The sequence below is a fragment of the Sinocyclocheilus anshuiensis genome, unplaced genomic scaffold (genome assembly GCF_001515605.1).
Source record: "Sinocyclocheilus anshuiensis isolate Anshui unplaced genomic scaffold, SAMN03320099.WGS_v1.1 scaffold306, whole genome shotgun sequence".
In the NCBI taxonomy this organism is placed as follows: domain Eukaryota; kingdom Metazoa; phylum Chordata; class Actinopteri; order Cypriniformes; family Cyprinidae; genus Sinocyclocheilus; species Sinocyclocheilus anshuiensis.
In genome coordinates this window covers 69,923-82,891 of record NW_015544175.1, presented here as the reverse complement: position 1 = coordinate 82,891, position 12,969 = coordinate 69,923, and the positions used below count along the sequence as shown (strand labels likewise).

The 12,969-nt window shown below is 38.1% G+C and overlaps 1 protein-coding gene across 1 annotated transcript in view; it reads left to right on the top strand.

The window, feature by feature from the left end:
- Nucleotides 1-12,969, top strand: part of LOC107696111 (fibronectin type III domain-containing protein 1-like) — a 34,619-nt gene that overhangs the window by 12,150 nt on the left and 9,500 nt on the right. Inside the window, exons 9-15 of the mRNA XM_016496287.1 lie at nt 788-895; nt 1,469-1,657; nt 1,748-3,979; nt 4,081-4,196; nt 4,735-4,846; nt 4,928-5,260; nt 7,725-7,889. Coding sequence (XP_016351773.1) covers nt 788-895; nt 1,469-1,657; nt 1,748-3,979; nt 4,081-4,196; nt 4,735-4,846; nt 4,928-5,260; nt 7,725-7,889 — 3,255 coding nt within the window. The remainder of the gene's footprint in view (nt 1-787; nt 896-1,468; nt 1,658-1,747; nt 3,980-4,080; nt 4,197-4,734; nt 4,847-4,927; nt 5,261-7,724; nt 7,890-12,969) is intronic.

Below are 12,969 nucleotides of genomic sequence, written 5' to 3'. Positions count from 1 at the left end.
TCTAAATAATGCCGCGAGTGGGGCTTGAGGAAGTGACGTCGCCTGCGTCTGCGTGAGACACAGGAAACAGAAATACTGCAAAATAATAATAATAACGCGGCTAAACGAGACGAAATAACGTTATAACATTTCGTTTCGTCTCGTTTTGGTCAACGAAAATGAAGAGACCATTTAGTCTCGTTTTTATTCGTCAACAATATTGCATTATACATTTAATTATAGTCATCGTCACATGACCAGCATTTATGTTACGTCTCGTCTCGTTTTCGTCACGTGATAAAGGTTCGTTGACGACGATATTTAGTCATAATTTTCGTTGACGAAAACAACACTAACTAGAAGGTTTTTTTCCCCTTTAATATGGTTTAAAACATTTAAACTTATTTAGACTGAAGTTTATTTAATTACAATCTGCTCTTTTATTGCATGTCTGATAATATACTAGCTAATGAAGGATAAACAAAAGGGTGTTTGAATTGTGTTGTACACCCATACAAATGCACAAACACTCAAAACAATCATGGTTTTTGAAACCATGTAAGCATGTTCTAACTGCCTAGTTCAGTGTAATGTCTCTGTTTGCTGTCTATTTGGAATTTTTCTTTGGATTGATCAGAATGACCTCATTCCCATGGAAAACATAAACTGTCTTTTGTTTCCATCTGAAAAATCTCAAGGCAGAAAAAAATTAAGTAAAGTTTACGAGAATACACAGTGCTTCATATTATTTGTATAATAATTTGATTGTCAGTCCTAGCTTTACTTTTACCCATCTTTGTCTATGCAGCTCCTTCTGGCCCCCCAGAAAATTTTCAAGTAAAACCACTTAGAGGAAAAGGTACTGCTGTCACCGTAACCTGGGATCCACCTGAGCAAACAAATGGGCGAATAAGAGGTAAGACCACAGGGTAGGTAGGCTGTCAATTCAATGAGATCCATATTGACCATAGGAAGAAATATTTGTTTATTAAATAATGCACCTAACATTACTCTTGCCTTATTGTAGTTGTATCTGCATATTTTGCTGTGATAGGAAAAAGTATTTTAACACTGATAATATTTTATACAGGTATCTGTCAGTTCTTTCTATGACTTTTGGAATTTGCCTTACATAAAGAACAGAAAACGACTTTGGCATCTGGAGAGTAAAACATTACTAATAGTTCACCATATGTCTTCCATGAAACCACTTATCTGTGTGCAATGCCAAAATATATGGGAATGATAAGCCTTCAGCATTACAATTTCTCCAGCAGGCATGCAGAGCACCAGTCTGTAAAGCTAAACCAACACAAATGTACATGTGGAAAACATAAACTGTTCCCTGTTCACGCAGAAGGAACTTTCCTTTTTAGTGTGTTATCCTTGGCCTAGATTTATTGGTTCAATCTTGGGTATTCCCAGTGTTCATTGGAAAATATTCAGCTATGAAATTGACCGTACTGATTAATTTGACATCTACTTCCAGAATACATCCTTTCCTATGCTCCTGCTATGAAACCGTTTGGCTCAAAGTCAGTTATATACCGTGGCACCACCACCTCTGCTACCATAGATGGACTTATGCCAGGTGACCGCTATATCTTCAAAATCCGTGGAGTCAATAGGAAGGGCCAAGGACCACAGACTAAAGCCATCATTGTTGCAATGCCTGCATGTAAGTATTCCCAACAGATGTTTACCCCAATAAACTTCAGCAGCTTTACAGAAACTTGGTTAAGAGTGGTATCTTAATTTTTGTCTCCAGCCAGCTCTACTCACTTAAGGAACACAGACAGCCACAAGACAAGTCAAAGTGCCTCCAAGACATCATCAAACAAAGAATCAGACAATCAGGAGCCAGATGAGATGGAAGAGTCCGATACTCAGACCACAACTCAAGCGCCACCCACCAATAGACGAGGACGCCCTCTTTCTCAAACAAGGTCCTATCACAGCATCTTCTCCTCTGTGAGGGGTTCTGTCAGAAACGGAGGTTCTAGCTCAAGGTCAAACTCACATTCATCCTCCACTCATGCCAAAGATAGAGAAGGCAATACAAATGAGGAAGAGAAGCCAACAGACAGTCCAATAGAAGAGGAAATCAGAGCAAATGAGGCTATTGAGGACACAAAACCAGAGAGCAGTAATAATGCATCACCACAAACAGAGGAGCCTTCAAAATACTCACCTGACACTAAAGAATCAAATCCCAATCAGTCTGAATCTGTCCATAAAACATCTGAGGACAAACGTCCTTCTTGGACCCCTCGCACATCCTCAGTTGTTGATATTAGCAGATTAAGAAGGCCTAATTCTCGATCAAGAATGCGGAGTGAAGATTCTTCCAATTTGTCGCAAAACCAAGAGTCTGCAACTATAAGAAAGGACCTAACAGCAGTCTCCTATCCTGAGGGAAAGAACTCGTACAGCCAGATAAGTGTCACAGACAGGACACCTTCAGTGATCTCACCTCAGGAAACCATGCCTGAACCAGTGAAAAAATCAGAATCATCCTCATCCATCTCTTCTTCTCCAACATCCGCTTCCTCCTACTCCGCATCATCTTCATCATCTTCTTCTTCCACCTCATCTTCTTCAGGATCTTCTCCTTCATCATCCTCACCATCATCATCATCAGGTGCAAGAAGGATTTCCTCCACTTCAGGTCGAGTCACAAGTTCAGGATCTGGTGCCATGTACCCTAATGGAAGAAGAGTTGGAATTTCAACTAGAGCTCAGAGACTTCAAACAGGAGAGCACAAACTTGATTCATCATCAACATCTGCTTCTTCACAGTCCACACTGCCAATGGGAACCAGGACAAACAGTCACGATACAACAGAGGAGCATGATACCAACCACAAGAACACGGAGCTAGATGACACAAAGGGTGAACAACCAACTGAAGAAACAAAAAAAAACTTTTCTGATACAACTGAAGAGGAACACCCAGAACAAAAGGAAAATTATGATAACAAAGAAGAGAAAAGCAATAGTTATGGTTCCACTTCCCATTCTTCTTCAAGGACTACCCCTTCTACAAAAGGAAGAAGTTCACCCCTTTCATTACCAAACCGAAATTCTAGGATAGTTTCAGGGAGTCGCAGACAAGATGGGAGAATACCGTGGAGTAGGACTGCCTCATCTATAGGTGCAGGAAGGCCAATTATTACAGGATTTCCTTCTCGTTCTACTGCTGTGAGCTCTCAAGACACTAGCAATAAAACTCAAATTTCACCCACAACATACCCTTCAAAGCATGAGGTTAATCCTGTCTCAAATAAACCTAGTGTGCTAAATAAAGAAACAAATGTTGCAATAAATTACAACAATCCCAGTAATAATGAAGATGTAAAAATTAACAAAGATCATGAAGATGATTATCTTTACGAGGGAAGCAGAGAGACCTTGGACAGGCAAAGCAAAGATGCCACCTCAACTGCTGCACCTAAAACAACAACAACTGTGAGTGAACCTCACAGACCTGTCCAGAACTTTGAGAATGAAAGTGTGGATAGGGAACAAAGTAGTACCAGTACCAGTACCAGTTCAAAGTCAATTCCTTCAGTTGCCCAAAAAGTCCCTATTTTGGCTTCTAATGGTCAGGTCCGTTCACCTGTGGTAGCAAGCCGTCTGAAAGGTTCACGGTTCCCTGGTAGGGTGTATCCAGTACAACACAGAAGACTGGGCTCTGTTTCCACACCGGGCTCTTCATCATCTTCATCACACTCCTCTTCAGCATCATCATCTGCCTCCTCTCAAAATAGTCCAGCAGAATCACCACTTATCTCAGATCGGGACACAGCTGACAGGAGTAATACTAATGTTAGGCTCACCCCAAGTTCAGTTTCTCGCTCTTCCCATGGGCTGTCTGCTGGTGAAAGCTCTAGAGGGAATTTATCTCCTGAGTCTCGAAATCCAGTGATGGGATCGAGGCTGCGGTCAATTTCAAAGGAAAACACTCTTGTCAATGGCTACAAACCTAGTTATGAAAAAGGTAAGCATTATGTTGTCTGCAAGGATGTGCATGCTGTACGTATAACAATTTCAGTGTGTGCATAAGTATACTTTTACTCAATTCTCTAATTCCATGTTCAGGCAAAAACGGATGGCCGAATCTCACAGCTGCAAATGGCAAAGTATCCTCAACATCTGAAGAAAATTCGAAACCAAACGGAGTCCGACATATCACAGGTCCTGATGGAACAAAATGGGTGTGTTTATTTGCAGTGTTAATTATTGCTATATTTGGCAGTCCTGAATGTCCCTAAATCCATTAAGATGTTTTATAAATGCTATTAGTTTATTTACTACTGGCAAACTTAATTTATACACTTCGTTTCTTGTTCTAATTTCTAAACTACGAAAGATGTAGCGTAAAGTGAACTTTTTACCCATAGCAGGTTTGTACCCTCTGGTTTCATCAATGACTTTCATTTCATTTTGTTAAACATGTAAATTAGATCTGTTATGTACAAGATACTGTGATCATACTGTCCATATCCATGGCTTCTGTTACATCTGTTGTCTGGATACATTAATAAATCAGGCAGTACAGCAGTCCAAACAGAATTATCTTTAAAGTAAGCAAAGATAGTCATGTGAACAGTTTTGTCTCTCTAGGCATGCATGGAAACTCCACAAGCAGGGACCTTAGGGGCACTTATTCAAGCAAGGCTGTTTGACTTTTGTCTCATTTTGTTTTGAAAGAAAGATTCTTCTTCTTTAATAAAGTTCTATTCACTCTTTTAGATAGTAGATCTGGATAAGGGTGTCCTAATGAATGAAAACGGAAGAGTCCTTCAGGACTCAAGGGGAAGACCCAGAAAAGTTGTCCTTGGAGAGGATGGCAAGACTATTTTTGGTGAGTGGCTTACAATTTTAACTTCATAGAAATATAGAAAGAAGAAGCCCGTTTTAAACGGACCTATGTTTGCTATATTAGATGACCAGGGCAGCCCACTGGTAAACCAGGAAGGATTAGCATTATTTGGTCATGGAAGAGACAGTCGGCCTGTGATTAATCCAAGTGACAAGTACCTTACTGTGGGAGGAAAACCCATCGTGGGCTTGGACCGCCCTAAACCAAGGACTACAACAACCACTACAACCACAAGTACAACACCAGAACCTACAACAACAGAAATGGTAACAGAAACATTGGAGCAGTCAACATTAGCTGCTGCACCTACATGTCCACCTGGACTTTATTCTCGACTGGACAAGAATGGTTTCCCAATATTGAATGCTGATGGAATACTTAACTGCTACTCTGAAGGTGAGATGAACTCTTTGCAGCCATATTTAACTCAAATGTGTTTCATACAAGATAATTAAATAATATGATGTGGATTTGGTAATGTGCGTCAAAACAAAAATGATGGAAAAGATACTCTTAAGATCAGACAGAAATGTGTTTGGCCCAGTTTGTGACTATAGTTGGCTCTTGTATAACGAGTATTGTCACAGGCATGTAGTTAGTACCCACAAGACTTGATCCTCTGTAATTTAGAATCAGTATTCCAAGGATGATGTTAGTTAGGATGTACACAGTAAACCTCAAAGGATATCCCCTTGTTATGCCTGAATAACCTCTGCTATGCTTTGAATCTGCCTGTGAACAGGATGCTTTTTTGGAGAAACTGTAGAAAAATAATTTTCCTCTTACTGCTGCCTACTCTTAAATAAAGTAACAATTGCCTCCTATCCTGACTTAATATGTGGAGAAAACTGTAAGACATTTGTTGGTTGATTTCCCCCCAAACAAGTATAAACACTTGGTGCTTTTGTTTGAGCATCCGGACTAACACGACATAGAAACATTGTCCCAACCAGTGCTTCATTTTAGCAAGGGATTTTCTGTTTGTCTGACCAGTAAAATAATTATTTCGAACTATTTTTGCATTTCTGTTTGGTGAGCTAGTGGCAGAATTTTCCATCTGAATTATTGAAAAAAAAAATAGGGTTTTGGTTCTATCCATCAGTTGTTGATTGGATTTTGAGATGTGGGAATTACACTAAAAAATTAATGTGAGCTTTCTTGTTAGTTGTGGAAGGGCACAGATCCATAACATGCATTTACAAAATAGATAGAGTGAATTTGCATTTCATGCTGACTTTAAATTCACATTGTGTTGCATCTAAATTTTAAATATATAAATTTTCACATCTAAATTTTGCATCTAAATTTTAAATATATAAATATATAAAAATGTTAGTCAGTCGTGTTAGTCAGGAAGTGTTTACACTTTTGGGGGGGAAATCAACCTACAAATGTCTTACAGTTTTCTCCACTTAAGTCGGGACAGGAGAAAATATTTGATCACTGAAAAAATTACAAACATCACCTTTAGGATTAACACTGAGGGTTAACTTAGTGCAGTGGTTCTCAAACCTGTCCTGGAGTATCCCCTGCCCTGCACATTTTGTATCTCCCTCATCTATCACATCTGATTCAACTCATCAGCTCATTAGTGGAGACTGCAAGACCTGAAGTGGGTGTCAGCTATAGGGAGACATGCAAAACGTGCAGTGCTGGGGGTACTTCATGGAGAGGTTTGAGAACCCCTGGAACTGGGCTTTAATGTGGTTGCACATCTCAGCTGTTATTTGGTGTTTTTGTCTAGAAAATCGTGGACCTGGCAATAATTGCTTTATTTAAGAGTGGGCAGCAGTCAGAGGAAAAAGATATGTGAAATGTGAATACCTAATTCACATTTCCTCTATACCTGAATACCTCTGAATACCTCTAATTCTGTGAATACCTCTAATTCTTAAAGGTAATGCTACATTTCTATCTGAATGTGGGCTAAATGCTAATTGTTGATGTAGATTTGTTAATTGCCACAGACCGAGTCCACCAATCCAAATGAAATTGAGCCAAAATCAATGATTTATTAGTACCACTTGAGAAGAGGATTCCTCTGGTTTCCAGCTTCCCTAAGAAAACACAGTTCAGAGATGTGTTATGGTTATGGTCAGCATGGCATCTGATGATGCTGTTATTAATGAAGATGGTGTTGGCTGATTTCTTTGTTTACTGGCTGCCAAGCTATAAGCAGATTGTTTTAACTTTTGCATTTTTGTATGGCCATTTGTACTCAATTTCTCTATTAATCTATTAAACTTTATAGATGCCATTTGTTTGCTTTTATTCAAGGGGGTGCATTCCTGCTTTTTATTCTTAATTTTTCCATACAAATTGTCTTTATAGGTTGCAAAGTGGAGAGTTGTATGATTCAGTGTGCACAAACTTGGATGACCTTTCTGGAATAACAACTAGACCTTGTTGTTATGTAATTCTGCTGGTTTGTTGAATACAGGACAGTTAATGTGGCCTGCATTTAGGGACAAGCTTGTTTGCATACAGTTTTCATCATTATTTGGCCTAGTAATTTTCTTGTTGTGACAGGAATCCTTGGGCAAGAAAGAATAGTTTGGTCACATTTTCACTACTATAACAGAGCAATAGCATTAACTTTTAAAGCAATGTTAAATAAAGTTGCATGTACAGTGGACCTAAAAAAGTAATTGGGCAGTTTTGGACACTTAAATCCCACTTAATGGGCATTTCTTTCAAATAAATGCCACTTGGCTTCAAATTTGTTATATAATACAAAGGCGTTAATACATTTTTAAATGTGACATGAGAGTGCAAACACTCTTTGGGCCACAGTGAGGTGGGATACAGCATCCTGTGAACTTTTATTCTTCCTGTCTTTGACCGCTACTCTATCTTACAGATGGACTTTTTGAGGAGACTACCACAACCCCAGTCCCACTTCCTACCACAACACTGGTTCCCACAACAGAGTCTCCTACAACAGAGCCTCCAACTCCTGAGACACGGCCTTTTAACAGCACCCCTTCCTCTGAGTTTGATGTGGCTGGAAAGAAACGGTTCACAGGTAATACGTTTGGTTTACTACATATTACAACAGTTAGTACTCTGGTATAAAATGCCATATTCCCTGTTCTTATTGGTTACAAACTCAGCAATACCATGAAGAGATTGAATCTCTCAGGAAACACAACTGGCCGCTCACAGTTAATTTCTTTCCAATCACCTCAGCATTTCCTGTAGATGTGAGGCACTAGAGAGTTGAATGGTGAATGTGAAGGAAATTTGTCTGGCCTACAAGTGCAGCTCATTCCCTTGGTGATGCTTGAAAGCAGCAAATAAAATAGTGCATACAGCTGACCGTAGCTAGGATTTATATGCAAATACTTCTTGTCCCTTGGTAGTTGAATGATCTTCCAAATTCCACCAAATCAGCTCAGTCAGAGTTCATCAAAATTTTCAAAAAAGAGACACAACTCTTCTGTAAGAACTTGAATCCCTAATTCTCAACCAAAATGTTTACAAATGCTCTAAAAGTGCTGGTTCCTTAAGCGTAATCAGGTGTTTTTACACCTGGCTCACATTTGGATCGCCAAATATAAATACACCCAAAACACAGTTTAACTGGATTGTGATCTGATCACTGAACTACATTCATAGATGTCTGGGACAGATTTTAACCACATTTAATTTAGACGTAAATACAAACATGTTTTCACTATCCACATTCAGCTACGCAAGTAATAAATGAGATTATGCTATAAATAAACATGTCACTTTGACAGACTGAGTCGTTCAAGTCCCATGGTGCAAGTTCTTTTAATTATGCTGCTCTTGCTGTGTGAAAAAGACAAAAGACACCACACTCTTGCGATTTTCTGACCTGATTCAAATTATGTTATTGTATTATTGTATTCTCGCCAAAGAGAGCGCTTTACAACCTTTTCTTCCCATTTATTCAATTCTAGCCCCATTAACATCCATTACTAGGGAGTTTGCAAAGACATTTTGAAAGATCCAGTTTTGAATTGTGCAATCCAGTCACACTGAAAATGCATTGGAATGAAGGTGTTAATGCAATTGGGCTAAAATATCCAGATACTATCTGGATTTGACACAAATGTCAGGTGTAAAAGGGGCCTATTTTTACACAGTATTTGACTTGGATTAAAAGTGTCTGTTAAATAAACAAACTTTTATGGGATGTGACCTCCAGGATAGTTGTGAAAATTAAGCCATAACAAGAAGTTACTAGTAAATGTGTACACTGTGATTTTATTTTAATGTTTTTGAAAGAAATCATATATTGTATATCTTTGATCAAAGATAAAGTAAAAACAGTAATATATTATGAAATATCATTACAAATTATAACTGCTATCTATTTTAGAATGTAATTTATTCTGTGATGGTAAAGCTGAATTTTCAGCAGCCATTACTTCAGTCTTCAGTGTCACATGATTCTTAAAAATAATTCTAATATGCTTATTTCTAATATGCTAATGTGCTCATTTCTTTTTATTATCAATGTTGAAAACAGTTGCTTAATAGCTGCTTAATATCGGGATAAACCAGCATATTTTTCTCAGGATTCTTTGATCAATAGAAAATCGAAAGAACAGCATTTATTTGAAATATAAATATTTTGTAATATTAGAAAAGTCTTGACTGTCACTTTTGATCAATTTAATGCATCCTTGCTGAATAAAACTATTAATTGCTTTCAAATAAAAAATCTTACTGACTCCAAACTTTTCAATAGTAGTATATTGTAAATTGAGAGCAAATGGGGGAATAATTTACCTATAGCCTCTCTATTTGTATCGTCTTACTCTAAGTTTACTTTCTACTAGAGGTCTCTCCCCTATGGCTAGAGTGTAACTAACCTTGTCAACCCTCAGGTCTGCATCTAATACTACATAGCATGTGTTGGTAGAGGCTATTTTAGAGTCCGTTGACTTTACAGGCTCTAAGGACTCAAATTCTTTCATGTGGGCAGCTTCTGTAGGAAATAGCTGAGAATGCCTGAGTGAAAGTATTTAGACTCAGCTCTATAAATTATGGCTGAATGTCTGTGGGTTTGGGCTTCCTTCCCGAATTCTTCAAGACTCAGTATTTGTGCTAGGATAAAGGTGCGTGCCTGAATGAGACAAATTATAAAAATAAAAAAAAAAGTTTTATTTGTGATTGCTATTAGGTGCTATTCCAACCAATTCACAAATAGTGCAATTGTATTCCACTCAGCAGTGGATTAGTGCAATCATGATGTGACCCCATTCAACCTGTTACCTGACTCTAGTCAAGCTTTTTCAGGTTCAGCATGAATTCATTTACCAAGACTGACTTTACTATAATAGCCTTTGAACATTAGGTTCAGCAGACTCTATCTTTCCAAGCTTAAATCCCCACAGGCTGTACACATACACTCTCATAAAAAAAGGTACAAAAGCTGTCACTGGGGCAGTACCTTTTCAAAAGGTACACTTTTGTACCTTTTAAGTACTAATATGTACATTTTAGGTACTAATATGTACCTTTAAGGTACCAATATAGACTCTTTAGGTACAAAAGTGTGCCTTTTGAAAAGGTACAGCACCAGTGACAGCTTTTGTACCTTTTTTTCTGAGAGTGTAGCTATGGAGCATTGTTTCAAGTCCAGTTTGCATGCAGAGACTGTGCCAGATGAGTTTCAGAAATGGTTATGCTGAGCTGGAGCTTTGGCTAGTAAGCTGGCAAATTTAGTTCTGCACCTCATTGACTCTTTACAGTACTGCACTTGCAGTAGAGAAGTTCACATTGCTATAGTTATAAGTATCTGCTATGCTCATCTACCGCAACTCGGCACAAGTCCGGTCTGGTGTCCAATAAAGGCATGTGACAAAAGCGTACTGGATTTGGAGTCCCAGCTTTTCTACTAAGTTTAGTACGTTTTGGTTACATAAGCTTTTAATCTACAGACAAACTGATTTCACACTAGCAATACACTGTTAATAATTATGCTATTAATTTAACAAGGTAATAAAAAAAAACGTCGTACAATAAAATGTATTTAATAATGAAAGTCCAAATATTTGTACACATGGAACATAGAATAGTTACAAAAGAAATGTAAAACAATTGTATTTAAAAAAAAAATCAGTTTTATTGATTTCTAAGGCCAGTTTTTCTAATGTCTATTTAGCAGTTTTTTCTGCAACAATAATGTCTTTCAATTACAATAATTTAAGTATTTTCTTTTTCAAATATTGATGTTTATATATTGATGTGAAATATTAACATGGGATGAAATTATTAATTTGAATAATGATTAGTCATATGTAATTGATTTGAAATTACTACTTGATTGATATCCCTAAACCTGCTTAAAATCTGTGGTTAACAGTGCACACAAGTGTCAAGAGGTATCACTGATTAAGTTACTTGTTGCATTTCTTTAATGCATATCTTATGACAAAACAGGGGTCATAGTGGCCTAGGTTTTGTTTTTGATCATTAGCCAGCAATCCAAGAGCTCCTACTGTTTCATGGCTCCTCTAATGTGCTTGTCTTGGCAAAAATGAGACATCAACTGCTCTGGCTAGATGCATAGGAAAATAGCAGAAGAATGAGAAAAATATTATGAGCCAAATCTTCATTGTTTTATGAGGGAGGCCCTCAATGGTCCATAGGTTGGTGATTGTAATGCATTTATATTGCAGTATTAGAAAATGGCTATGCCCAGCAGAGCTATGTGAGGCAATAGAGATAACAGAACCATTTAGACCACTGGAGCCAGAAGCACCGCTGAGCTTTTCAAATACAAAGTATGATTAATGAAAGAACCGAGGAACCAAGCTGTGCCTATATAGAAATACCGCATGTTCCAGGCTGTGGCTACAGCATTTGGCCTCATAATGCTGACTTTTCTACTTATGGGTGCAAGAGGAGGTGCTTAAAGCCATAGTTAAATTGAGTTGAGGAAGCTGTCATTCATTAAAATGATGGGGCAAGTGGAGCTCGGCTATGATTGAGGAGAAGCACTTAAAAGAAGTCAACATCACAAGGTCCAGCTCCACCAAAACAAGCATCATACCTATAAAAACCAGCTCCAGGAACATAGAATGTTCTAGAAATGTCTCATCCTCAATGCATGGAGAGATGAATCCTGACACTCCAGACTTTGGGCTGCAGGCACATACTTACACATATGCAAGCCATTTATACAGAGAAACGTGTCAAGAAAGAAGCCCTAAATAAAACGACTTGAGCTAAATGTGCTGATATCAGCTGAGAGCGGCTTCCTTCTGGCTCAAACCTCAGACATCTCCTTAAATATTTATGGCTTTAATATGCTAGGGTGTTGTCTGCTCTCCAGATCCGCCAACAAATCCACTATATTTCAAACCATCTCTGTTGTGTTTGCTCCCACCTTGGCGTACGACTCTCTCTGAGGGTATGAATGCCTTAGCTGTAGTGCTTGCTGTGTGTACAAGAAGTGTACAGGAGTTGTGTCTTGACACTTCTTATGCATTATCCAGTTTTTCTCTCCATCAGTGGTTTTCTCTTCACACATTGTATTGTAGCTTTTGGTTTATCACCCATAACGAGTGCAGCTTGTACGTGTGTGAGTCTCAGTCAGTCTCGGTGGAGGCACATGCACAGAAGTGTGTTTTTGGTGCTGTATCCGGGTCAACATCACATGGAGCTTTTGATTAGCTCCAGGTGTGAATCTTGTGGCCCAATCTGGAAGTGTTCACAGCTGTGGATCCAACTGGCACTGTGTGGGATGACAGAAATAACAAAAATTTCATTGAGCCAACAGGAAAATGTCTACAGCAAAATATCAACAATGGTAGCTTTTATTGTCTGCAACCACAAGCAAGAGTAAATTGGATACATTCTTAAACTAGGACAACAAGCTAATGCAAACAACACAACAGAAATGTAATTCTTACTAAACGGTACTTCCAGCACCAAGTTATTTTATTTTTTTTTCAGTTTGCATGAATGTCCATGGATGTTTTGCCATCGTTTTGTATTAATAGTTGTAGCAAATAAAACAGACAAACTGAAAATTCTCAGAAATAATGCATTAAATTGGTCAAAAGTGACAGTAAATACATTTATAGGTTACACTTTATTTTAAGGTGTCCTTGTTACAGTGTAAT